This window comes from Monodelphis domestica, chromosome 3 (genome assembly GCF_027887165.1).
Source record: "Monodelphis domestica isolate mMonDom1 chromosome 3, mMonDom1.pri, whole genome shotgun sequence".
NCBI lineage: Eukaryota > Metazoa > Chordata > Mammalia > Didelphimorphia > Didelphidae > Monodelphis > Monodelphis domestica.
The window spans coordinates 302,892,973-302,920,512 of record NC_077229.1 but is presented as its reverse complement, the minus strand read 5'-3'; the positions used below and the strand labels follow the sequence as shown (position 1 = coordinate 302,920,512).

General features: G+C 37.9%; 1 protein-coding gene across 1 annotated transcript in view; it reads right to left on the bottom strand.

Moving 5' to 3' along the window:
- The window catches only part of XKR4 (XK related 4), a 538,913-nt gene that overhangs the window by 192,656 nt on the left and 318,717 nt on the right, over positions 1–27,540 (bottom strand). The window contains exon 3 of the mRNA XM_001368557.4: positions 12,817–13,016. Within this exon, the coding sequence (XP_001368594.3) occupies positions 12,817–13,016 (200 nt within the window). The remainder of the gene's footprint in view (positions 1–12,816; positions 13,017–27,540) is intronic.

The following is a 27,540-nucleotide window of genomic DNA, read 5'->3' as shown; positions in this document are numbered from 1 at the left end:
GGAGAAGTAGGGAGGAAGAGACAGACAGACAGTTAGACAGAGGTAGATAGAGACAGAAAGAGCTCTGAATGGAATGGAATGGCAGTGATAGAGGCAAAAGATAGGAGGACAGGCAGGAAAAAGAAAAGAGAAGACCCATATTGTATATAAGTATGTATTTATATATAAATATTTGTATGAGAAAGAAAGAAAGAGAATAGAATGAAGGAGGAGTCAGAAGACAGAGAAAGGAGAGATAAGATACATATAATGTATACATGTATATAAAATGAGAGACAGAGAGAGAGAGAGACAGACAGACAGACAGAGAATGGGAATAGGAATCATAGATGCTACCAAAGTTTTTCAGTTATAAATAATAAGCTTGTTTGCTTTTAAAACTCTTTATATGGGCAGCTAAGTGGCTCAGTGAACAGAGAGCTAAGTTTAGAGATGTGAGGTCCTGGGATCAAATTTGGCCTCAGATACTTCCTAGCTGTGTGACCCTAGGAAGTTACATCACCCCCATTGCCTAACCATTATTGTTGTTCTGCCCTGGAAGCAATGCGTAGTATTGATTCTAAGACAGAAGGTAAGAATTGAAAACAAAACACCTTTAAAACTTGCCTCAAACTTCCATTTCAAGCCTCTTTGTATAAAATATTTGTACTCTGTGATCTGGTCAAATTGGTCTTCTTTCTGTATCTCAAGAATAGCTTCTTCTCTTGTCCCCATGCCTTTCTTTGCATGGGCTATTGCCTATTCCTGGGATTCATCTCATAGAATCCCTCTCTTCTTTCAAGGAATGTCTCAAGCATCACCTTAAGCATGATGTCTTCCCTAAAGTTCTTATGCTTCCTTCCCAATATATCATGTAGTTCATTACTATATATTCATTCATTTTATTTGTAAATCTATGTATTATTTTATACTTATATATGTCCTTTTTATTTCCCCCATTGGAATATAAATTCCTTGAGAATACAGATTGTTTCATTCATTGTATTTATATCCCTAGCACCTATCATAGTACTTGGTGCATAGTAGATGCTAAATAAATGTGTATTGGTTTATTTACGGATCCCCCATCTTCCCTAATCCTTAGAAATTGCAGGGCTTCTGCTTCCTGGAACATACACTTCCTCTTTATCATGCTTTGTGCCACATATCATGTCTTTCTCTGTCTGGTGACACTGTGTGCCATTGCCTCTCAGGGCTTCTCACCCCAAGATTCTCATTCTCATTCTCTCTCTCTCTCTCTCTCTCTCTCTCTCTCTCTCTCTCTCTCTCTCTCTCCTCTCTCTCTCTCTCTCTCTCTCTCTCTCTCTCTCTCTCTCTCTCTCTCTCTCCCTCCGTCTACCCTTCCCCCCTCTCTTTAATTCAACTGTCTTAGCTAATTTTTTCACCCCAGAGTTCTCTTGCTATGACCCACCTCTCTGAGGCTCAATCCTTGATCCCTGTGGGGACAGGGGCTTGAATGCATCCTTAGTATGTGTCACTATCACACTGACCTCTCCCTAAACTAGTGAACTTTCCTTTGTGTCACCTGATTTCGTGCTCCTTACACCCCACTTCCAACTTTTTAAAAATCTGCTAAAATAATTCCAGGTCTGATAATCCTACCTCTCTCCCTGCAAGGCTCAAAAACTCAGTCATATTTGATTTCTCTCTTTCCTTCTATATCCAATTAGTCCCCAGCGCCTAACAATTCTTCCTTTCTCTCAATTACACCTTTCTTTCATTCTTACTGCCACCATCTTAGCTCATGTCCTTATCGCCTCTAGCCTAAATTGTTTTACTAATCTGCTAATTGTTATCCCCATCTCTCTTCTTCCTCCTCCCTTTCTCCTGCTTTTCTTTCCTTTCTCTCTCCCTATACATTGTGAAGTTCTCTCTTTGCTTCAGTTTCCTTAACTGTAACATGGAGATATCACTTATATCATCAAATTATTATGAGGATAAGATAATGTTTGTGAAAAGTATTTAGCTCAATGCTTGGTACATAGTAGGTGCTATATCAAGATTTATTCCCTTCCTGCTATAAAAAGGAAAAAAATTAATAGTGGTAAGGAGGAATATAAAATTAAAAACAAATGTCTGAAAAGGGATGATGGAAAATATTTTAGTTTCTATCATGACTTATCAAGGAATCAGACTACATATTCATTTAGAGTAGAATAGGCAGAATTTCCCAGCATTCTCTTGTTTTGGGTCAGCCAATTTTTAATTCAGAGCCACACTTTTCATTAAACAAAATCTTCCTGATATCTTCAAACTTTACTGGTGAGTTTTGGCAAAATGCTCTTGACGTAGAACATGGGTTTAAGATCGATTTTGTTGTTATTTATCCTTCTTCCTTGAAGAAGACCAATGACATCATGCTATTGGTACAGTGTATCTAGTGTGTTTGATTATAGCTGATCAGTCCAATATGAGCTCAGAAGACTCTACTGCAGATCAGGCACAAATAATCCATTTGAACATTAGGGATGGAGACATTCCTAGATTTGTGTATTTCATATTTCCTTTGTGCTATTGTGATTCTTTTTTTTTTCTTTTAGTTTCTGAACATATTGACTTATTAAACAATACAGGCCAAGGGCATAATAAATTGGGACCAGTCACTTAGCTTTGGCACTGGACTCCAAATACAAGGGGAGACAGATTTTTATACATAAAAACAATTAATCAAATGAGACCAATTAATTAAAAGTATGCTACTGTGGAACACAGAGCCTTCTTTGTTGGGGGCACACCATGCTAAGCATGGTGTGGAAGCTATTGCCCCCTATGTCTTACAATGGATATTAATGTTCTTTAGAGAGATCTTGACAGTGGCTTCTATTGCGTCTTCTGATGTCTGTGGGAGCACTTGCCTTGGTATGAGTTCTTGAGCTGAACTTCCAACTGAAGAAGAGGTATTGAGTGCTATTAGACTTCTCTAGTGTGGCAAAGCACCTGGTGCTGTTCCCATCCCAGGAGAGATCTAGAAAACAGGGGATTATTGCTCATATGGAAGCTGATTGCTTCTTCCAGGCTGTATGGCAAGAGGAGGCACCCTCTAAGAGAACAAAGATGCTACCATTGTCCATCTCTATAATGGAAAAGGCAACAGGTGACAATCAGGGCATGACGGGGGTCTCTCTTAGTCATTCTTGCCAGAGTCTTCTGTAATTGGCTGATCCTTCATCTAGAAGATAGTCATCAACCCAAGAGCCAGTTTGACTTCAGAAAGAGCTGAGGAAGGATTGACATGATGTTTGCTGGCTGACTACTCTAGGAGAAATGCCAGTAGCAGAACAGAAGTCTGGGTACAACTTTTGTTGATTTATCCAAGGCCTTTGATACTATCAATTGGAGGACTTCTAGAAGATAATGGACAAACTTGGTTGACCAGAGAAGTTCATTAGTTTCATCATCAGTTTCATGTGTACATTTCAGTGTATATAAGTTTCATGATGGTATACTCAAACAGATTCTAGATGATGAATGATGCTCTTAAGCTTCCCAGGTTCCAAGAGAGCATTGCTGTACCACTTTTTGTTTGCAGATGATTGTGTCCTCAATCTCTGAAGCTGAGATGAACAGAGAATGGATTGAATCTCTTCTACTTGTGCTGATTTTGGGCTGACAGTCAACACCAAGAAAATGGAGATTTCCTATGTAATTAATACATGGAGAGAGAATGGAGTCTCCCCCTGCTGGGTCAGGACCAGAGTGAGGTGGAGGTGGAATGGAGTCAAGCAGAAAGAGAAAGGGAATGGATTGATTTTCCCTCTCTTTTCTCCCTGGCAAACCCCACTCTGGCTGCCTTCAAGATCACTAACTTGTGTTCCCTCACAGACTTGGTTGAAACAAAGATGATACAAACAGCTTCTCCCTCTCTGAGGAGAGAAATGTCACTTCCCTCCCCCCAATCTTCAAAGTCTCCTTCCTCTCTTAGATACTATGAAGCCAGTCACTTGCTCTTATGAATAGCTGTTTATTGAAGGGAACAAATGAAGGGCAGGGCAATTGAATTGGGGAATGAGGTATTGGGAAAGAGGGAATGGGAAGTCCCTAGAAATAACTGAACCCCTTCTCCCCAAAGTCTGGCAAAATCAGGCTTTGTTTACCTGACCCCACCCCCCACCCCCCAGGGGTCACTTGTGAAGATGTCCTGACTTTCTAGCTGCCTTGGCTATTATAACAAGCTCAAGGACTTCGGGGAATTCAGAGGAACTCTTCTTATAGTGAACAGCTTCCTGTTGAACTCCTGTTCATTCAGCTTGTTTTCTCTGGAACTGGGTCAGGAGTCACAGAAGGAGGGTGTTAGTCCAGAGGTCCACTCTGGTCCTGCTTTCTGTTGAGCTTCCCAGAAAGAAGTCAGATCCCAACTGTCCAGATCCTCTAACTTCCTCTCCTCTTCCTTCAGAACTCTCTCTCCTTCCTGCCCTACCCCATTCCAGTTGGTCCTTTGGCCTGCAAAATCTGCTTCTCTCTTCCTTCTGGTAGGTTAAGTCCAAGTTCCTCTCTTACACCTATCAGTCAGCACCACCAGACCAGCCAACATCAATCACTCTCTTCATATGTGGAAGCTTCATTTTATAGATGGGGGAGAGATTGGAAAGAGGCTGAAAATATTCCAATGATAGTTTTCGAAAATCTTTCTGACCCCTTTTCCTACAGAAAATTCCCTTCCCCCACTTCTCCTTCCTTTTATTTTTTATGATTTCTATTTTTATTCATATATGTATGAGTGTCTATATATGCATATATTCATATAGCTATATATTCAAAGAAAATATAAATCTTTCTGGAGGAAATAAAGTCAAAATTCCCTGACAGAAAAAAAAACCTATTTCAAAACCCTACGATTCCTATATCCTCCCTCCACTAAAATCAAGAAAGAGAGGAACAGAGAGAGACAGAGAAGGACAATGACAGAGACACTTAAGAGATAGAAATAGGGGAAAGAGATACACACAGAGAAACAGAAAAACCAACAAAGACTGCTTATTTTTTAACAGATAATCTGGATTAGTGAAAAGAACAGGTTTTTAAAGTGCTATATTTTATTCCCAACACTTCCAAGCAGTCATAACTAGAAAAATCATTAGCTCTGTATTTAGAGCATTTGTGTTCAAATGTTCACTCTGCCATTTGTTTTCATGTGACTCCTGTTGTGCATCTTTACCTTTCTTGGTCTCAGTTTTGTTATCTATAAAATAAAGAGATGGACCTTTAAGGACTTCTGGCCTTGAAATTTATGAATTTACCAGCAGTGAATCACTACATCTTCAGTGGTTTTCCCTGTACTACAGTTAAAATAAAAACCTCACAGGGCTACTGTAAGGCAAGTATTTTGTAAACTTCAAAGAACTTTATATTTAGGAATGTCTATGATTAGGCTAAAATGTGATTTTGGAGAACCTTGAATACATGAGTTGGAGGTTTTCAGGAAAGAGTTAAGTAGGCAATTAGAAGACCTCAATTTTCCAGTTTGGTTCAGTTACTTACTAGCTTTGTGGCCTTACACGAATTGCATAACTTCTCTGGCTCCATAAGGTTTGAAGGAAAGAGGAACTGGAGGGAAATAGGAAGGGAGAAAGAGAGAGAGAGAGAGAGAGAGAGAGAGAGAGAGAGAGAGAGAGAGAGAGAGAGAGAGAGAGAGAGAGAGAGAGAGAGAGAGAGAGAGAGAGAGGGAGAGAGAGAGAGGGAGAGAGAGAGAGAGAAATCACACAATACATAGAGTTTCAGGCCTGAAGTTAGGAAGATTCACCTTCATGAGTTCAAGTCTGGCCTCAGACACTTGCTAGCTATGTGACCCTGGGCAAGTCACTTAATTCTGCTTCAGTTTTCTCTTCTATAAAATGAGCTGGAGAAGGAGATGGCAAAATATCTTTGCCAAGAAAACTCCAAACAGGGTCATGAAAAGTTAAACAAGACTGAATCCACCATACAACAAAAACAAATATAATTACACATTAATATGTGTGCATCTAGTATGTGTGTTTAGGAACAGAGATAGGGATAAGAATAGATACTAGATGTGGTTTTATTGGTATGGGAAAATCCTAGATGAGAAATCTCTCTCCACTCTTTCTCCCATTGCAATTTGTAATCTTCTATGCAACCCAAACTTTTAGAGAGTTGCCTAGAGAGTGTCAAAATTAAAAGAAACAGAGGCCACTAATCCCTATATGAGGATCCCTACAGGTATCATATTGATGTAGTTAAAACTGTTATGTTATCTATGTTATATTTTTATTTGCTTTGTTAAATATTTCCCAACTACATTTCATTCTCGTTCAAGAATGTCATAACATTTGTCAGGTAGTGGTGTTTGATATCTCTGGACAAGCGCACTGACAAGTTAAGTGACTTCCTTCCAGTCACACAATCAATATGTGTCAGAGAGGACTTGATCTCCGTTCTTCCTGTTTCCAAATTTGGCTTGTGTATTTTATATAGATAAATGGACTTAAATTTACGTCTTCTGATTCCGGATCCCAATCCATTGATCTTTTTACAGCACTGTGAAGATTTTAGCAAACCGACATAGAATAAGAAAGAATCTTAGAGATCATTTAGACCAATCCCTAATTTTACAGCTAAGGAAGCTAAGGTATAGAGGAGTTGTGATTTATCCAAGGTCACATAGTTAATAGTAAGTCATAAAACTATTTCAAAATCATTCTTTCTGACTTCATATCCAGCATTCTTCCTTGAATGCATCATGACATCTCAAATGTTCTTCTAGCTTTAAGAAACTATTCCTACTATTATAGAATATCTTCAATGATATCCTTTGTGGACCTCATTTTGTTCATTTGAATATGTCCTTCTTGGTTAAAATCAGTTTAATCAGAGCAGCTAACACCGACAGAGCTTATTATTATTATTGACAGAGTACCTTCCTCACCACAATCCCCTACACTACCTACAAGAATTGCCCCCATTTTATACTGAAGCAAGCTTCAGTTCAAAGACGTTTAGAGACTGCATCTGTCATACAGCTACCAAGTGCCAAGCTAGTACTCATTATCTTTTCTCTCAAATTCATCTTTTCAAATTATGCCTAGAGCTGTAGAAAATAATACTACCTTTCTAGGGTCCCAAGTTGGTAATTTCAGTGTCATCCTTGACTGCTCACTATCACTTGCTCCACATATCCAATCAGTAGCTGAATTCTGCCATTTATATCTCTTCCATGTGTTTCAACATCCCCTCCTCTCCACTTACATTCCCGCCACCATAGCTTAGATTCTCATCACTTCTCTAGTGCTCCCATTTAGTCTTCCTGCCTCAAGCCTTCTCCACTAAAGTCAATCCTCTTTTCACCTGCTAAAGTGATTTCCCACAATTGATCTGATCGTATCACAATTGCCTTTTCTACCTCTCCCATTTGACAAAATCCAATGAATCCCTATTGTATCTAGAACCAGATAGAAGGTTCTTTTCATATACTGGGCCCTTCTTACTATTTCAATGTTCCTACATTTTATTCCACTCCTTACATGCTGAGGCCATATTAATCTATTTTCTTTCTCCCATTTAATACTTCTTTGAAAAAACAAAACAAAACAAAACCCTTACCTTCTATCTTGGAGTCAATACAGTGTTTTGGTTCCAAGGCAGAAAAGTGGTAAGGGCTAGGCAATGGGGGTCAAGTGACTTGCCCAGGGTCACACAGCTGGGAAGTATCAGAGGCCAGATATGAACCCAGGACCTCCAGTCTCTAGGCCTGGTTCTCAATCCACTGAGCTACCCAGCTACCCAGCTGCCCCGCCCCCCCCCCCCATTTAATACTTTTCCAGCCCATGTCTATGCATTGGCTATCTATCCTCTTTGCCTGGGATGCTCTGCTTCTTCACCTATATCTCTTGGAGTCCTGGTTTCCTTCAAGTTACAGCTCAAGATGATGGGCATGCAATGAAAAAAAAAACTAGAAAAAGAACAAATTTAAAGTCCTCAATTAAAAACTAAATTGGAAATCCTAAAAATCAACGGAGAAATCAATAAAACTGGAAGTAAAACAATTATTGAATTAATAAATAAGACTAGGAATTGTTTCTGTAAAAAACAAAAAACAAAAATAAAATAGAGCATTGGTTAATTTGGTTAAAAAAAAGGAAAGAAGGGATCCAAATTACCAGTATCAAAAATGAAAAAGGTAAAGCCACCTGCAATGAAGAAGAAATTAAAGCAATCATTAGGAGCTATTTTGCCCAATTATATGACAATGAATCTGACGATCTTCATGAAATGAATGAATATTTACAAAAATATAAATTGCCCAGATTAACAAAAGAGGAAATTGAATATTTAAAAAAGTCTTTGTCAGAAAAAAGAAGTTGAACAAAATCCTCAATGAACTGCTGAAGAAAAAAATCCTCAGGACCAGGTGGATTCACAAATGAATTCTATCAAATATATATTAAAAAAAAAACAATTGAACCCAATACTATATAAACCATTTGGCAAAATAAGCAAAGAAGTCCTACCAAATTCTTTTTATGACACAAATGTGGTATTGATTTCCAAGCCAGGAAGCCCCAAAACAGAGAAAGAAAATTACAGATCAAGATTTAGCTCAAGTGCCACCTTCTGTATGAAGTCTTTTCTGGTCCCCTAGATCCTGGAGCACCACCTTCTGAAACTGCCGTGTGTTCAATTTGTATGAATTCTGTATATACTCATATAGACATATGATGCATTCATCATTGGATTATGAGCTCCTTGAAGACACGGACTGTTTCATTTTTATCTTTTTTGTGCATAGTAAACACTTACTAAATATTTGTTGATGCATTTATTGACTTTAACTGAAGTCTTCTGTGTATAACAGTCATGCTATTTTTATCAAACCACATGATTATTTTCAGCTCTGACAATTTATTCTCTTCCCACCCATGAATGGTTCAAAATGAGGGTAGCCAAGTCATTCTGTCTCCATTCTGCCCATCACAGTAATCTTTCTGGAATCTTACAAAGAATGTTCATTCTGCCATGGGAGAGATGAAAGGTTGGGGTGAAGACCTGGAAGCCTAAATTCCCAGAATGGGGAACCCTGATCCCATTGCTGATCACAGACCAAGCAGCTGCCCTGCTGTGGCTGTGGGGAGATCACCAACCCTGTGAGGCACCACTGTGAAAAATTACGCTTCCTTTATGCTGTTCTACAGTGAGCCTGTCAGCCTCCAGCACAAAGAGTTATCTTTAACATATTTATTCAATAAGCAAAGAGAGCTGAGGAAGGATTTTCACAGCTGGCAGTGTGTGAGCCCTGCATCAGCTTCCATCAGGAAGATGCAATTTTTAGATTGAGTTTGAAAATGTCATATTCCCTATTTAATTTTCTTTGTGTCTTAAAGGGGGTATTCTTCCCTGCAACATGGCAGGGGGGAAGGGGAAGGGGAAAGGGGCTGGATTTAAAAAAAGCAGTTGTCTGGCACTCCTGGAACAGTGTCCTTAGTTAGGATCCCTTCCCTTCAATTCTAGGCACACAACTGTCTGTCACATGAGGAAATGGCTTTGCAGACTGCAAGGCCTTGCTCTGCCTGTTAAATTGAAACATTTCAGATATTTTAATTAGCAACTATTTGCAAAGTACTTCGCAGGTTCAATGCCTACTCATAATTCATATTTATAACAGGCAGCTCTATTATTACACAAACATGAGTGGGATCCTTCAGCATTAAGGATTTATGAAACCACATGTTTCAGCACTTACCTAGTACTAGTCTGGCTGGATCTCTTTTTCACATTTCTCTCTTTCCTTTTCAGGATCGGGAGAGGTCCTTGCTCCTTTAAACCCACATCAATTAGATTCTCGTCTTGGAGAAATTTCCTATTCCCAGGTGTGTGTGTAACGGGAGCTCATCTCTAACAGAGGGCTGGCTCTGTCTGCTCTCACGCTCCCTAAAGAGCTATGTCTCTCTTCTTAAAGCCAGACAAAGCAGGCAATGCTGCCTCAGTGGTTCTGTTTGATCGTATCTAACTCCTCGTAAACAAATAAACCCCAAACCCAGCAGGCTTAGTATGGCCCTCTGACATTGCTTTCCTGCCTTTTTATCAATGCGGGTGATCTCTGGATCAAGCTATATGGTGCTTAGTCTCCGTGGTGGAGATACGGAGCACACTTTTTCCCAGGGTCTCTCAGAATTTCCCATGAGCTTGTTTAAGAACGGCTTCAAAGGTCGCCTAATCTAGTCCCCTCATTTTGTAGATGAAAACGATGAGGTGCAGAGGGGTTACCTTCTAGGAAGCAGCCGGCTTAACTGTGGCCATTATAGGTGATATTGGAACTGAGGGTTTTTTTTTTTTTATTCCAAATCCAGCACAATTTCTGCCACACCTCAGTTGCCTCATCTAAGAAAAAGAAGTTGAAGACCAGAAGTGGACACGAGAGTCCCATTATGGCAATGCATGGGCTGAGGGGAAGTTTTAACATTGGGGGATACTACTGAAGAGTCAAGCAGTGAGGGAATGAGCACAAATCCTCAAAGAGCCACTTGGGACTTCTGATTCGTCTGTGTGCCGCTCCGAGGAGGGTTTTGTTAATCTAATAAACACACAGGGCATTTTTTTTATTTCCTACTAACTGTTTTTAGGGAAAGGTGCTTAAGACAGGTACATCAGGCAGGGAAAGAAATATCTTCCCCAATTCCCTCAACGTGGTTTTGAAAACTTAAGCTTTTGCAGGCTGCAAAAAGCCTCTTGGAAGAAGCCAGCAGGGTGGTCCAGCCACCTTGGCCCACAGAGAGGGTAAAGATTATCTTGCACCTTTATGGGCAGCTCTGCTTCTCTCTGTAACAGCAGCCACAATAAAGCGTGGGCTGATTTGTCAACAGCCTATTGTTTCTTAGTTCTTCTTCTCTCCCATGGACCTACATTCTTTAGAAACAATAGAGACTCATGATTTTGCTGTGGGAATGAGCACTGCATTTTGTGATAGCACCGTCCTTTGGACTAGCCATCTAATTTCATAAGAACACTAATTTGCAAATCATTTCACATAACATACTCCAGGGCCAATCTTTTAAAGCATTTATAGAATAACCGAATTTTAGAGTTGGAAAGTATCTTACCTGTCATTTACTCCAACTTCCTTATTTTAATGACTGGGAAACTGAGGTCCAGGAGAAATGATAAGGCAGAGGCTCAACTAAAACTACAGTCATAATATAAATGCTGTGATTGCAGTTTAGCTCCAATGTACAGATATGCTGGAGGGAACACTTTCTCCTTGCATCAAAGACCATGCCCTGTTCTCCTCTCCCCCATAGCACACTTCATCTTTGATCCTCTAGCCCATTCATGGCACAACTACCCTCAGTTACTAGCATGATTATTTTGTGTCTTCTCGCTCTCCATGAACCCATTTCTCCCTAATTCCTGGGGGAGCAAAGGCCAGATTTTCTGTAGGACACAGTTTCTCCCTCCCAATACAAAGACACTGATGGTAGTACTATTCTCTGTACCAGCATGGCTATCCCTGTTTCCCAAACGAACTTGCTCCAGATGTAATCATGTCTAGTTACATTTTTAACTAACAATTTAGGCCTTTTTTTCACTACAACCAGTTAAACTCCTCAAATTAGCTTTGTAATATGATTTTCCCCCTTTCTGAGTTTGTTCTCACTCTCTTTCAGTTTTGTTATTCCCCTACTCCCTGAATATTTTCTGACTTTTGTTTTGCATTCCTTTCCTTCTTAATGCTCTTGGATAAACTCATAGACACTGTTAAGTAGCATTTTAGAAATTGTACAGAGCACTGACTTTGGTGCTCTAGTCAAAAGCAAAGTTTGGGTTGAGAATTCCTGTTTGCCTAGGCCAGAGTTGCTTTTGGATCCTTTAGTCTACATAATCTAGACCAAAGGTGTCAGATTAAAATAGAAATGGATCTGTGAGTAAGGCATACTGATATAGAAAACCATTTTCCATTCCCATTTCCCAAATCATAATTTGATTCAGGCTACTCTTGGGAGTTTTGCATGTTGCATGTGGACAGTGGGGTATGAGTCTGATACTTTTGGTCTAGACTTAATGGATAATCTCCAGAAAAGCTCAGAGGGAAGCCATCATAAGGACACTGTTTTTGTCAGCATGGCATGGCAAAATGATGGAAGGAGAGTTAAGTCCTAGTATGGTACCAATAAAAGTTAAACAATCAATGCATGATCAGAAACCTCTACCCTTTATACACATTACTGTCCTTATAATGTCCAGACACTAGAAAAATCTAGATTGAGGAAATGACTTGGCATTTAAACAACTGGAAAATCTTACTGTTTCCACTATCAAATAAAAGCAAAAAAGGAGGACAGGGTTTAAGCATGAATCTAGAAATTGCATTTTTTTTTGTAAATATAGTAGCCAACAAACCACAATGATCATGTCCTTTTCTTCTCTACGATCTCTGTCAACACCTCTTCTCTTCATGATGAAGCTGTTATTCTTTGGCATAAGCCCAGTGTATATATCCATACATCTATTGTAATCTTGGAGCATGACACCATCAAACACATCAGAGACACCACTGGCTTTATTCCTCTAAGACTACTATTAACCAAGTACAAAATAACAAGAAAACCCATTTTTTTTTCTTTTTTATGAAGAGGTCAGCGTAAGGGCAAAAGAGAACTGTATCTCCATAAGTCATGGAAGAGTGAGGAAAATATGAAATATGATTCACATAAACAAGTACATTCATAGCAGTCTTTATGTTTTAGTGAAGGTGGGATGACCTGAGTTTTTGACAAAAAGTTACTGAGACAATCAGTGGAAGGTTTCAATAAGCATTCATTCAGAAGTTTTCCCACAAAGCCCCAAGCCGTGGTGGCGCGTCCTTACCTTGGAGGGCCTGTAAAGTATGAGTCTGAACGACAATGCAGAGTTGCAGGACCAGTTGTGGAGCACTCTCCAGAAAGGTGGCTAGCAAATGCAGCATACTCACATCTGCATACTCATACACCATCTTCCAGTAGAACCTCCATCTGTCGTTCTCCCCACTCCGTCGGCTTCGGATGCCTAAGTATATGGTGTGGAAATATCTAGAAACAGAAGAGGGAGAAAGAAAATGAAATAAATGATGATTTGTAATCCAAACTCTTTTACTTTTCTCCCTATCCCCTTGGCATCAGGAACAAAAATATAGAATACTTATTTTGGTTTCTTGTATTATTGACTGCAACTGAGAGAATTTTGGCATCCTTTGGAGCTCATTTTAAACTATAGTAACTTTAGTTTCCATTCTGTAAAGACTCCATTTAGCCTAGTGTAGAGAAGAAAGAAAAGCCAAGGAAAACTCTTAGAATATTGGTGCTTGGGTGTTGGCACTTTATTTTCTATTTTGGGCAGCTGGATGGCATTTTGTCCACTCATGAGACTCCATTGATAACTTAGTTATCTCTGGACCACTTGGGTAGCCTCAGCTGTCAGAGGTGAGACTATCTGTAAATCGAATGGCATGACAAAGGGTCATTTGTCTCTTGTGGCAGTCTGCTGGTCTTTTTCTGCTCCTGAGATTAAGCTACAATCTAGCCTCATATTACGTGAGGCAATGGCAAGTGTGTGATATCTGATGAGGTTTGATTGATGGTGATGGTGAGAATGATCCAGAGAAAGGTAGAAATAATGGAGATGCTGGGCACCATAATTGAAAAGAGTTCCTATTTCTACCACCAAGAGAGATTCATGTATTACTTCAAATAGACTCCAATAAGCCTCTCTGTTGTACCATCTCTTTGCCTTACCATGTTGGCATCGTATCTATATTTCTGATTCTTAGAAACTCAGAGAAAGTGAATATTGTTGGCTCATCCTCTCAAAATCCAAGGAATCTTCAAACAGGGACCAAAGTCAGAGAACCAGTAAATATATGTGAAAAAATGAAATAACTTATTTGGAAAGAGCTTGACAGGAAGAAAAAAGGAAAGCTCATCCACATGCAAAAAACCCTACAACTTTCCTTAAGTAATTTTCCCCTTGGAGAAAGTTCTTTTGAATTAAAGCTAGAAAGTGGGAGATGGGTTGGGGAATGTGATCAATAATTATTTAGACTGAACACCACTTGAAACAGAAACCATATATAGAGGGGGTGTGGTCATCCAACAAGCGGTCATTCATCCTTCAATGATGACAAATTCATGAGGAAGCATGTCCCATTATTTTTCAGCTCCATTTGGTCCTTTTATCATGTGAAGCTGAAAAAAACTGCTAAGCATTCAGGCTGCTGAAAATTGGAATTACTTGCATCAAAAGATTGTGGGTTTGGGGGCAGCTACATGGCTCAGTGGATTAAGAGCGGGGACTTGAGATGAAAGGTCCTGGGTTCAAATCTGCTCTCAAACATTTCTGAGCTGTGTGACCCTGGGTAAGTTATTTCACTCCCACTGCCTCACCCAGTATTGATTCTAATAATATGGAAGTAAGAGATTAAAACAAAAACATGGATTCTTCCTTCTTGGAGGTTTTTAAGTTTAGGCTATATGATAGCTTATTGGTTATGTTCTAGTAGAGACTCCTTTTATATAGGAGTTGAACTAAATGGCTCTAGAGATCCTTTCCAACTTTCTAATTGTATGAACCTACATTATTTCTACATTGATCTCTGGGGCCAAGCAGAACAAGTCTAATCTCTGTCACATGATAATCCTTTAAATATCTGGAAATAGTCATCATGTCCAGTCTCTTCCCCAACTCCACTTTTTTCAGAGTTGGTTACCTAAATTAACTTCACATATTCATAAGAATCTGCTTTCTCAAAAACACAACTCATGTGTGCTTGTTCATGCTAGGCAACTCTTGCTGATGTCCTCCTACAAGTTTACCTCAAGGGATTCATTCATTATACCAGTGGCTTTCCCTAATATCACAAAGATATTAATGCAATGCATGGGCTACTCCTTATGTCTTGCTCTTGCCACACGGCCAACCCATTTTTCTTTCTGATTATGCATTTCTCAAGAGAAATATTGTAAGACTTTTTATGGTGATTATTTGTTCCGTTGCGGTCTCTCTATACCTACTATGTGTCTTTCTATCGTCAATGAAACAGAATCTTCATGGTTAATGAAGTGAGCATCACGTATATTGCTCATTGGAAGAGTTCATAATTTTTTCTTCAAACTCCTATCTGTGCCAGCACAAAATTGGTTTTCAGTCTGTTCCCCAAAACTCTCTAGTATTTTGGAACTACTTAAGTAAAATGTTCTCTAATCTATCTTTTCTAAATCTTGACTATTTTTAAAATATAAGCTCCCTATGCAATGCTTTGTTCCCATTCGCCAATTGCTTAGTATTTAAAAAAATTCTAATAAACATGTTGTATACATGTATGTGTGTGTATTTATTTATGTGTAGGTATGTTTGTGTCTTCAGTATCCTCAGTAATAATATAAGTTACAGGGGGCAGCTGGGTAGCTCAGTGAATTGAGAGTCAGGCCTAGAGACAGGAGGTCTTGGGTTCAAATATGACCTCAGACACTTCTCAGCTATGTGACCCTGGGCAAGTCACTTTACCCTCATTGCCTAGCCCTTACCATTATTCTGCCGGGGAACCAATATACAATATTCATTCTAAGATGGAAGATAAGGGTTTAAACAAGTAATACAAGCTACATGAAAGCAGGGACAATTATATTCTACTTTTTTTTTTGTAGCTCCCAAATACCTATTTCAGCATCCATTTCACTGCCTTTCTAACAGTTATTTGATAGGTTCTTGTTGAATGAATAAATGAATGAATGACAAGTTTATTTTCTTCAAAGTACCACGAAAGTTTGACATTAAAGATTTTCCCAGAATTAATCCCAAGAGGAGAACCCCTCACTCCACAAATGCTACCTTCAGCTATTTTATTTCTAGTTTTCCCCTGTGGTGAAGATTATGAGTTTTCTTAGCTCTATTCTGCCACCAGCAAAGAAAGTTTAAATGGTTCCCCTAGGTTTGTGACTCACAGGGGCTCGAACTCTTCTGGGTATGATAGAAACAACTGCTATTGCGAACAGCTTGAGATCAAAAAGTAGTCTGGTATTAATGACAGGTTCCTTCCTCTGGAGTAAAACAACAAGTATTTGGACACTAGTTTACCCCATGTAGTTTCATGCAGTAAGATGTGACATCAATTCTTCCTATTATATAGACCTACGATCCAAATGACAAATGAAAGAAAAGGAAGTTACTACTATTTGTAAGTCTGAATTTTTGTTAAGGAAGAAAATATCTATTCAAGCTCAGAGTATATGATACTCTAATGAGCAAGATTCTTACCCCACTGGTCCTCCAAACCTTCCTTAAAGGGAAGAGATGAGACAATGGAATCAACTCTAGTAATATTTATCACAGATTGTGGCATCATAGATTTAGAGCTGGAAAGGACTTTGGAAATCATTGAGCTCAATCTTCTTTGTTTTCCAGATGAAATAGCTGAAGCACAGAGAGCTTAAGTGACATTCCCACAGATACAGTTATTAATTTTCTGAGGCAGGATTTGCACCCATGTCTTTCTAACACTAAGTCTATTGCTCTTTCCATCATAAAGAAAAAAGGAGTTTTCACAAGAAATAAGGAGTTAGGTAGGATCACTGATAAGATAGTGATTGTGATCAAAGAGGGGAATTCTGTAGCATCTGAATTTTGGAGAGGGAATAGTTTGGGATGATGGCAAAATCCACATATGCCCACTTTTCTCAGTGCCTGAAGTAAGGTCAACTGATTGACTAAAATGATAAAAAGCAAAAGGCAAATATCAGAGGAGACATGAAAAAAATGGAGCCACTAATACATTATAAGTAGAACTATGAACTGATCCAACCATTTTGAAGATGAAGTTTAGTTGACATAATTCAGTTCAACAAAGAATAATTCAGGGACAAGCCACTGTGTTAGGTGCTAAGGATAAAATACATAAAAATATGGTGGACCTTTTCTTTTGAAGTTTACAGTATAGGTATATTTACAAACCAGAAAATTACCAAATCTCTACATTTTTAACATTATAAATGGCTTAGGGGTCTCTAACAATGCCCATACAAATGATATGGAAGGTACTAAATTTTGTTTACTCTTTTGGCCACTCTTCTACATTTAGGACCTAAAAGAGAGTTATATTCTTTTAAAGCAAGATTCTTCTGATTATGTGTAATAGAGTGTTGTTTCATATTACCTGGATTGTGCTTCAGGGAGTACATAATTCTAACATTATTTTTTCTCTAAAATATAGCATATGAAATTAAAGATGTTCAAAAATCTTAAGGCAATTTGGTACTGTGGAAAGAGTACTGAGGTTTTGGAATTCTAGGATGTGGGTTTAAAATAAAATCTTAGCCATATTATTCTGGGGGACTTTGATTTTCTCATTTGTAAAATTAGGTGGCCATCCTAACTGATATCTAAGTTCGTTTCTTAGTCCTTACTGAATTATCTGACTTAAGTACACATTTTCCCACTGAAAATTGGCTTATTTTTTTTATGTTTTGCTCAAATTTCCCCAACCTTCTTTTTTATTCCTTTAAGTCTGTGCTCCCAAACCTCCTGGATCAACCTTAAATCACAGAGGCTTTCTCAGTCAGACTTAGTAAATCACTGAACTAGCAAGTAATTTAGTTTGAGGGTATGCTGGAGAACCTGCACATTTTTGAGTTAGGGCAAAAGGAACAACCTACCTGCACTAGTAATTCTACCTGTGGCCTGGTATCTTGAAGAGTAAGTATATCTGATGGAATTTGGTACCAGAAAAGCAGAATTTGAGCTCTGATGAGCTAGCCAGATTCCCAGGGACTAGTTTCTTAACCACTTTTCAGTCTTGTTAAAATGGTCCATGAATTAAAGAGAAGAGTCATCCCTATGTCTCATGAGACAGGATGACATCAGCAAATAAGGTCAAACAAATCCTCAAGTTTGGTGTTTAGTTTAGCATAAAGCCCAATGGATTTAAACAGGTTTGAATTCCAGCTCTGCTACTTGCTATATTTGTGACCACGGGCAAGACTTAATAGCTCTCAATTCCTCAGTTTCCTCATCTTGAAAATGAAAGGATTGAATGATGATCCATAAGTGAATAGATTCTATTATCTTGTGCCTTATACCTCACACGTACATGCCACTGTATGGTTTACAAAGCACTTGCCTCACAACATCCCTGTGAGGCAAGTTTTTCCAACACAAACTACTTTCTTTCCTTGTTGCCATATGTTGATTGTCTGACATTTCAATCTTATGCTATGCTTCTGTCTGCAGGTTTTCTAGTAACTCATGAGAAGAATTTGGATTTCACAGTGCCCTGTCAACAATTACTCTGTTCAGCCATGCAGTCATTTCTGGGCAAGTTGATCTGATAAGCATTTTTTCAATTGTGAATTCAGGATTCCTGTGCTTAGCTTCTGAAAGAACAGCTCAAATCTTTATCCCTGTATACATTTTGAATGCCACCACAAACATTCCAATTCCACTTCTACTTATTACTTGGAGTCAGTTTGTTTCAATAGAAACCTAGGTTGATTCCCACTCACATTTAGATTTCTGTGACAGAAATATCTCTGTCAGGACGTAGAAATGTCTCTTTCTTGACCTGTGATCATGAATACACTATTTTTTGGTTTTATCTTTATTTTATTTTAATAACAAATTTACACATGTCTCCCAAATTTACATGATTCATGTTGTCTCCTCCCTTCTTCCCTCCCCATTTTTTCCCTGGAGTTGACAAGCAATTCAATCTAGGTTGTACATGTGTTATCACTCAAAACTTATTTCCTCATTATTCATTTTTGTGAGTGAATAATTTTACAAAACCTCAGCCCCCAAACATATACCCAAATAGACAAGTGATAAATCATATATTTTCATCTGCATTTCTACTCCAACAGTTCTTTCTCTAGCTGTGGATAGCAAATACACTTTAAAAATATCCTGGCTATCTACACAAGCAAGGTGAGAAAAAAATCACTATTGATGTAAAAAAGAGAAAACAGGACTATTTCTTCTTGAAATTTTTAAGCAGTATGAGACATGAGTTTGTTCAAATGCACCATTATTCAAATTCCACCTAGCATATTGCATGGGAGAGATGGAAAAGAGGGAATGACTATGCTTCAAAAATCTCAGAGTGCTAGGGAGATGTGAAAAAAGCAAAGGAAAGGGAAATGAAGTCCTAGACTTTTGGTCCCAGAGAAAAGTTGTTTTTACCATGCAGTTAAGAGCAAAATTAATGTTCATTTTTCTATGGGTGAGACTTTTCCTAACAATACACCAAGGTCAAATGCTGCAGAATTCTTTTTTATTTTAAAATTTTCCTTGGACACTGACTGGATTAGGAAGGAAAGAGCCTTGAAAAGCATGAGTGTGTGTGTGTGTGTGTGTGTGTGTGTGTGTGTGTGTGTGTGTTTGTGTGTGTGAAGAAACTTGTCTCTCTACTGAGGTCATTATTTGCAGAACACTTTCCACTTGGGAAAGGAAGAAGACAAATGAAATTAGTGTGATTCATGAGAGAAATATCTAAATAAACATTGAAGGTCTGAGACAGAAGGGGATTTGCTACAAATAAGGTAAACAGAGGCTTCAGCTGCCCTTGAGGAACTCAAGTCATCTGGCCTAGGACAACTACAGCTTTGACTACTGAAAAAGTTGTCAGATGTCACTGCTGAGCTACCATCAGTTAATTTTGAAAATATGGAGAGGTAGAAAGACCTACACGAACTGATGCAGAGTGAAATAAGTAGCTGCAGAAGAACGCTGGGCAGCAATTTTGTACAATGATCAACTGCAATAGATTTACTCTCAGTAATACAATGAACCAGGACAATTCTGAAGGACAAAGAATGCTATCCATTTCCAGAGAAAGAGCTATTGGAGTTGGAATGCAGATCAAAGGATATGATTTTTCACTTTAGTTTAGCTGTGTTTTTACTTTGGGGTTTTGCTTTTATATGAGTAATTTCTTATAACAATGAACAATATGGAAATGTTTTTCTTGATAATACAGGTATAACCCACATCATACTGCACACCAACTACAAGGGGGAGGATAGAAGGGAGGAAAGGAGGTGATTTGGATGCTATAATTTCAAAGACTTATGTGGAAAATAGTTATTACAGGGAATTTGGTAAAAATATTTTTACAAAAAAAAGAAAATATGGAGAACATGAAGAGTACCATGAAAAGAAGAAAAAATGCTGTTTGGGTCATTGAAAAGCAAAGAGAAATAGAATCTACAATATTCTAGGCACTGGGCTTGGACTTAATTCTGAGAAAATACTGGAACTGATCAGTAAAAAAAATCATCAGTGAATATTTAGAAAAGGAAGAATTAATTCCAAAGGAACTGTATGGTTTCATCAAGAAAAGGTAATATTTCCTTTTGTGTTATCTAAGTGATATATTAGGGGACTGCTGTAGATAAGAATATGCTTAGATTTTAGCAACACATTTGAATAAAATATTTCATATTATTCTTCAGGAAAAAGTCAAGACGTGAACCAGATAATAAGGCAGTAAGATAAATTGGGGGTTGGTTGGGTAACAAATTTTAAAAAATAATTAATGATTTAATGTCAATTTGGCAGGAGTTCCTCTGTTGTGTGCCCAAAGGATTGGTGCTTGGTTCTGTGATATTTAACATTTTTACCAATGACCTTGACAAAGCCATGTTTATGCAATTTCCTAATGATGCGAAGTAAGGAGAAATCAGGGGTACAGAGCCAGCTCACTAGAGCCAATCATTCAATTTGAAGGGCAAACATTTACACCCCAGAAATCAGCAAGCTACAAATCAGGGTCTGAGTCATTGTTTTGTTGATTGTCTAGACTTAAAAAAGTGATAGGAACAATATTAATAACAGATGAAGCTCAGAAGCATGTCCTGAATATTTTGGAAAGCTGGAGGGATAACTAGCACAATGAAGGGGAGGTTTAGGATCAAGAAAGAACCTGACACTGTAGAACATTGGACCCAAAATAAAAAGTTTAAATTTTGTAAGAATCAAGGTAAAATCTTACTTGGATTCAAAAATGCAGACTTCATAAGTTCAAGATAGGGGAGGTAAAGCAGAGGTGCTATGAGTAAGGAGGTCTTGCTCATATCATATTTAGGGTGATGTTATCATTTTTATGCACAACAACATAGGCTCATCATTGATAAGGTAGAGTGTTTAGAAACATGTTAAAGGACTTCAAGTACATACCATATGATTTTATGTTGAAAGAACTGATAATATTTAGTCTGGAGAAGATTTTGGGGTAGGAAGACCAAAATGGTTGTATTGTATTCAAGTATTGGAAGGGTTTTCATATGTAGGAAGGATTAGACTTGTTCTGTTTGAATACAGGTGGAACCAAGAGAAATGTGGAAATTTTGAAAAGTTATTTTGATTTGATATTGGGAAAAATACTTCTTGATAGATAATGGCTTTCCAAGGTGGTATGGGATATTTTGAGAGCAATTATATCTTTCTTAGGGGAGATATTCAATGGGAGGCTAGATGGTCATTCGTCAGATAGATTATAGACAGGGTTCCATGTTGGATGTGAGTTAGAATTGATGATTGCTGAGGTTCTTTTTAACTCTGAAATTCTGTGGATCTAATGACTGCAAATAAGTGTGACCTTTTTTTCCTTACTGCTGGTACCTTTGCTACTTTGTATTGAATAAATATCTCATATTTCATACTCTGTTATGATGATAGTGACTTAATCAAATAGGTGGTACAATGGATAGGGTGGTTAGGTGGTGCAGGGCATAGAGTATCTGGCCTGAAGTCAGGATGGCTCATCTTCCTGAGTTTAAATCCAGCTTCAGACACATAGTAATTATATGAGACTGGGTAAGACATTTAACTCTTTTTGCCTCAGTTTCCTTATCTGTAAAATGAGTTGGAGGAGGAAATGAGATTTGGTCATTCTTCTTTTTCTTTATTTTTAAATGTATTTTTTTTCTTAAAAAGAAAATAACACACCCTTACTGTCTATCTTAGAGTCAGTAATAAGTATCAGTTACAAGGCAGAAGAGTGCTAAGGTCTAGGCAATTTGAGTTAAATGACTTTCCCAGGGTCAAACATCTAAGAAGTGTATGAGGCTAGATCTGAACCCAGGTCTCCCAACTTTAGACCTGATTTTCTATCTCCTGGGCCACCTTGCTATTCTTATACCCATTTATAATCTAGTCTTTTCATTACTCCATTATTGATTTAAAACAATAGAATTAATCAAATGCTTATGGCCCCAAATGTATTTCATTCTCAGCCCTTTAACTTTATCGCCTTTCTGGAAGGTGAATAGTGCTATGTTTTATCTCTCATGGTTTATCATTTCATTGGCTAGAATTCTAAAGTCTCTCAAAGTTGTTTTTCTTTAAAATGTCATTGTATAACGTCTAGTTCTACTCACTTTGTATTATTTCATAGAGAAGTTCGGTTTTCTTTAAAACTGTCCATTTTGTCCTTCATTTTGTTAACACTTTATAACAGGAATGTCTCTATTGCTTTAATCACTTCAAATGACTTTATATAAATTACATCATTTGATTCTCAAAACAATTCAGTGTGGCAGGCACTGTTATTGTCCACATTTTATTGATGAGAAACTAAAGATGTGCCTCAGGTTACACGATTAGTAACTTTCTGAGGCATTATTTAAGTACAGGTCTTCCTGATTACTAGTTAACGGATTCATTTATAAATACCCTCTATTTGATCCAGCTCTTCGTGACTCTTGGTGGAATTTGCTTGGGAGAGATACTAGAGTGGTTTGTCATTTCTTTCTACAGCTCATTTCACAGATGAGAAAACTGAGGCAAATAGGATTAAGTGACTTGCCTGGGGTCACATAGCCAGTAAATGTCTGAAGCCAGATTTGAACTCAGGAAAATGAGTCTTCTCAACCCCAAGTCTGATGTTCTATCAATGATGCTGCCTAAATGCAACATAAAAATCAGGTTTGAAAGTGTTTTCTGTTTGCAAGGACATGGCTTGCACCATTCTTCTCATACAGCAGTCTTCTCTAAGGAAAATGAATTCAGTCCTTTTAGTTTTCTTCCTGATATCACTAATTAGTACTGGATGGATTCCAAAATGCCAAAATTTCCATTAAGTTGTATATGTGATGACAATTAGAAACAGCTGATCTCGTTGATTGCCAGGGAAATTCTTGCTATGCTATTATCACCTACAATAGTTTTCTTTCTTTTAACAGTTAAAGATTATTTTCCTGAGTTGTCTGAAATTTCTTTTATTCTATTTATTCATTTTATTGTAGGGTACATTTTTAGTTACACAAAATTAAACTGGGCTGTCAGTTAAGTGTTGCCCTTAGTTTATCCAGGGGACATGGGGGAGCTTAGCATCTCTCCCAGGAGATCAGACTATTTCAAGCTATCTTGGATGTCAAGGGAACTCTGTGGGTCATTAGGGCCCTTCTCTGTAGCAAAGTGAGATTCTGAGAAGATAGAAATTTTCCTAGTGAGGGCTTAAGAAAAGCTATTAATAGTATCTTAGAATAATTTATTTTTATTTTCTAAATTAAATGTTTTAGTAAAAGCTAAACACTAATTTTCAACACAAACAACTAAATTGCTTAGTAACTATTTCCATTAAATTAACTTCAAGTATAAAGTAGAAACACAACATTTTTTCTAATATTCCCTCTCAGGGACTTTAGAAGTCATCTGTTCAATTCCTTAGTTTTATATGCAGATGAGGAAATGGAGGCAAGTGGAGAGAGGTTAAGTGATTTTCCCAAGGTTACACCTAATAAGTGGCAAAGCCTACACTCAAATTGAGGGCCTTTGACTCTAAAAATAGTGGTCTTTCTATTATAGCATAGCATTATAATTGCAACTGTATTGCAGATTGGATGGAGAGTCAAGTGTTGGAGTCAGGAAGACCTGAGGTTGAATCCTGGATCAGAAGTACTGAGCAGGACCTTAGAGAAGTCACTTAGCCTTTATCACCTTCAGTTTTCTCATCTGCAATATGGTGATAACAATAGCAACAACCTCATAGAGCTGTTGTAAGGATCAAATGAGGTAACATATATCAATCTCTTTGTAAAATTAAGATGCTATATAAATTCTATCACCACAATCAAAATCACCACCATGCCATCACTGTCATCAATATCACCACCACTATCACCACCATCATTATGATGTCATTATTCACTGATTTCCAGATCTAAAAACTCAGATGCCTTTTGTTCTATCCCACCGCATTTTATAGATGAGGAAAATAAGGCTCCCAGAGGGTCACACAAACATTAAGCATCTGAGGCAGGATTCAAAACCAGGTCTTCATGACTCCAAGATTTATAGTCTTTTCAGTGTATCACATTTCTTCCAGTTTTTTTCTATTAAAACTAGAGCCTAAAGTCTTGATATATTTGTGTTTAACTAGGAAAAATATATATTTTTTGCTTTGCTATTTGGGAAAATGTTACTGTGTTCTCAAGTCAAGCATTTATTAAGCTCCTAGTGTGTTCCAGGCATTGCACTAAGCATCAGGAATATAGAAAAAAAGCAAAAACAAAAAACAAAAAACCCAGAACAAAACAGTTTTTGCCCTTAAGGAGTTCACAGTTTAATGGGGGAGACAAGAAGAAAACAATTATGTACAACAAGATAAATACAGGATAAATTGCAGATAATTAACAAAGGAAAGGCACTAACATTAAGGGGCCCTGGGAAAGGATTCTTGTGCAAGGTAGAATTTTAGCTGCGTTTTAAAGGAATCCAGGGAGAGCACTGCAGGCATGGGGACAATCAAAGAATATTCCTAGAGGCATAGGATGGAGTGTCTTGTGTGAGGAGCAGCAAGGTCAGCCAGCATCATTGGATCACAAAGCATGTAGTGGAGAATAAGGTGTAAGGAGACTGGAAACGTAGGGAGGAGTCAGTTATGAACAACAGAGGCTTGTATGCTTGGTCCTAGGAGTGACCCAGAAGCACTGGAGTTTATTGTGGGGAGGGGGCAGGCAATGACCATACCTGGACATTAGAATAAATTTGAAATCTTAGTGCAAGAGTCTAAGCCTTGAAGTGCTGATTGATGGTCTGCATAGGGAAGGTGGCAATGTTGGAGGAGAGAAGGTGGAGAAAGAGATGTTATAAAAGTTAAATCAAGAAGAATTCACAGTGGATTGGAGAAATATGATGAGAAAGAGACAGGGTCTAGGATAATATCAAGGCTCAATGGGAGACTGGTACCCTTGACAGTAATTGGAAAATTAGGAAGAGAGGTGGGTTTGGAAGATAACAAGTTCAGTTTTGGACAGGCAGAGTTTAAAACAGCCAGTTTGAGATGTGCAGTAGACAGTGGGTTAAGGGGATTGGAAATAATGAAGCCAACAAGAAAAGATAGAAAACAGGATTTTAATAATGACATTTGGGGGGAGGTCCAGAATCACTGGAATGGGGTACAAAATAAAGAGGAAAATGCCTATTAATCATTGAGGAATGAGTTCAGGTAGATAATCAACATCCCTGGGTCATCTTCAGCATGGAGTGCTCTCAGGGCTTAAGTGGCTAACAAATAATGTTTTTCCTCTTTGTCTGAAGACCAGGAAAGGACAGAGAGGGGACTGGCCATCACCAATAGCAGGAAGAGTGTCCCCCCCTTCTCCTAAAGGACAGAGATAGGTCTCTGATAGAACGCTGTTTGGGTATTATGCATACAACTCCCATTAGCGTTAATAGAAAATATTTCTGAAAACAAATGCCATGGCATTCTGGCTTTCTACCTCATATTGGTGTATCTAGAAGAGCTTTGTCCATTTTTTCCCTCTTATATTTGAATAACATGGCCCAATTAAAAGAACCCTGGATCTGGAGGTGGAAGAACTCAGTCTGAATCCTACCACTCATACTACCTGTGGACCTTGGTCAAGTCATTTAAATTCCCATGTGTAAAACAAAGCAGTTGGACCATATGACTTTAAACATGATTTCCACTCTAAGTCCATGATCCATTTCTTGAGTCTGTTTCTGTTTCCTTACTTGGAAGCAAAATGAAATCTGTCCTAATCAGTCTATTAGAATTTTTCTTCAGGGAGGGGTTTGGCTACATGATCACAGTTTTCATCATTGGCCAGTATCTTGGCTTTCTAGTCCCTTCTTTCTCCTAGCATGAATGAATTAATGAATGAAAAGAGCATTTATTAAGTGATTTTTAAAAAATGTGCCAGGCACTGTGCTAAGTGCATAGTATTAAAACAGAAGCAAGCAAGACTGCCAATCTCTTTCCCTCAAACAGTTTAAATTCTAGGGGAAGAAAACAACACACAAAGGGTGGCTGTAATTGGAAGGGGATGGAGGAAAGTTTGGCAAGACAGATATAGATAAACACATAGAAATGCAAAACCATACCCACTTTCATATAAATGTCAAACATAAAAATGGATATGTTTTCAGAAATTAAAAAGGAGAAAGAAATTAAGCACTGAGCTTATTTTGTCCTTATTTTGCAAAGAGCAACCAGGCATGAAACCAGTTACTCTACAGCCTCTGGTCTTTGTACCATAGATCGCAACATAATGAAGCTATCCATCGGTCTCATGTCAGAAGCTGTTGCCGTGGAAATAACCCCTCAGTCTGGATGCATCTCATAGCATCTTGCTAGCATGTGCTTAATCTTACAAGCCTTTAGGAAGTTACACTTGACTGAGGAAACATTCACATTCTTTTGCAAAACGGAAAGTATGGATTTCATGGCTCATTGAGTCTATATTTATGACAATTGTCTCAGTCAGTGGAGGACATTTGATTAAATGTTACATGATTTACTGAAGCATCCACGGCTAGATCCCAAATCATTAATGGCTGCTTGTGGGGGAAGTCAACATGTTTATTCTAATATCTAATTTGCCTTCTCTAGCCATGAGCACATTAAGCAATTTCTGCCATAAACAGTTGCTCTCTTCACTGTGAGATATGCTGAGTAAAATCCATACAGAAACAGCATAATAAACAGCGATTCTGGTAAATGGTATTTTCTTCTGTTGCCTAGCTACATGCAAAAACTTTACAGTATTTTTTACCTCAACAGTACATGCTGTTAAGTAACAAAATTGTTCTATTTGGCATCTCAAGAAGCTCTTTATTGGATATATTACTTTTTTTTAAAAGAAGCTAAAACAAAAACATTCACTTATTTTCTTACTTGGCTCCTGGGTTTCTGACATCTATCTTCAGGATGGTTTTTTTTCTGAATAAGAAAGAATAACTGATGATTCTGCTCTGGTTTTCTATATAGGAGAGATTATCTGGCTGTTCTTGTCTTCAGATTAAATTCTATTTTTCACTTTCCACAAGAAAAAAACATGTAAAAAAAGATAAAAATGATAAACTGAGTTAAAACCATTAGAGAAGGGAGATTCACACTCCCTAATAAAGAAAAGAAAGAACTCATAATAGCATATACTCACTTACATATTATTACACCATTCTGAACTCAAGAGGGCTTCCTGCCTATCACCTGAATTTTTATCAATGCATTAACTCATCTGTTTACTTGGTCACAGGAAGTTCACAGTCTTCATACTACTTATAATAAGGGAGTATCTAACACTTTTATTTTATAGTTGAGAA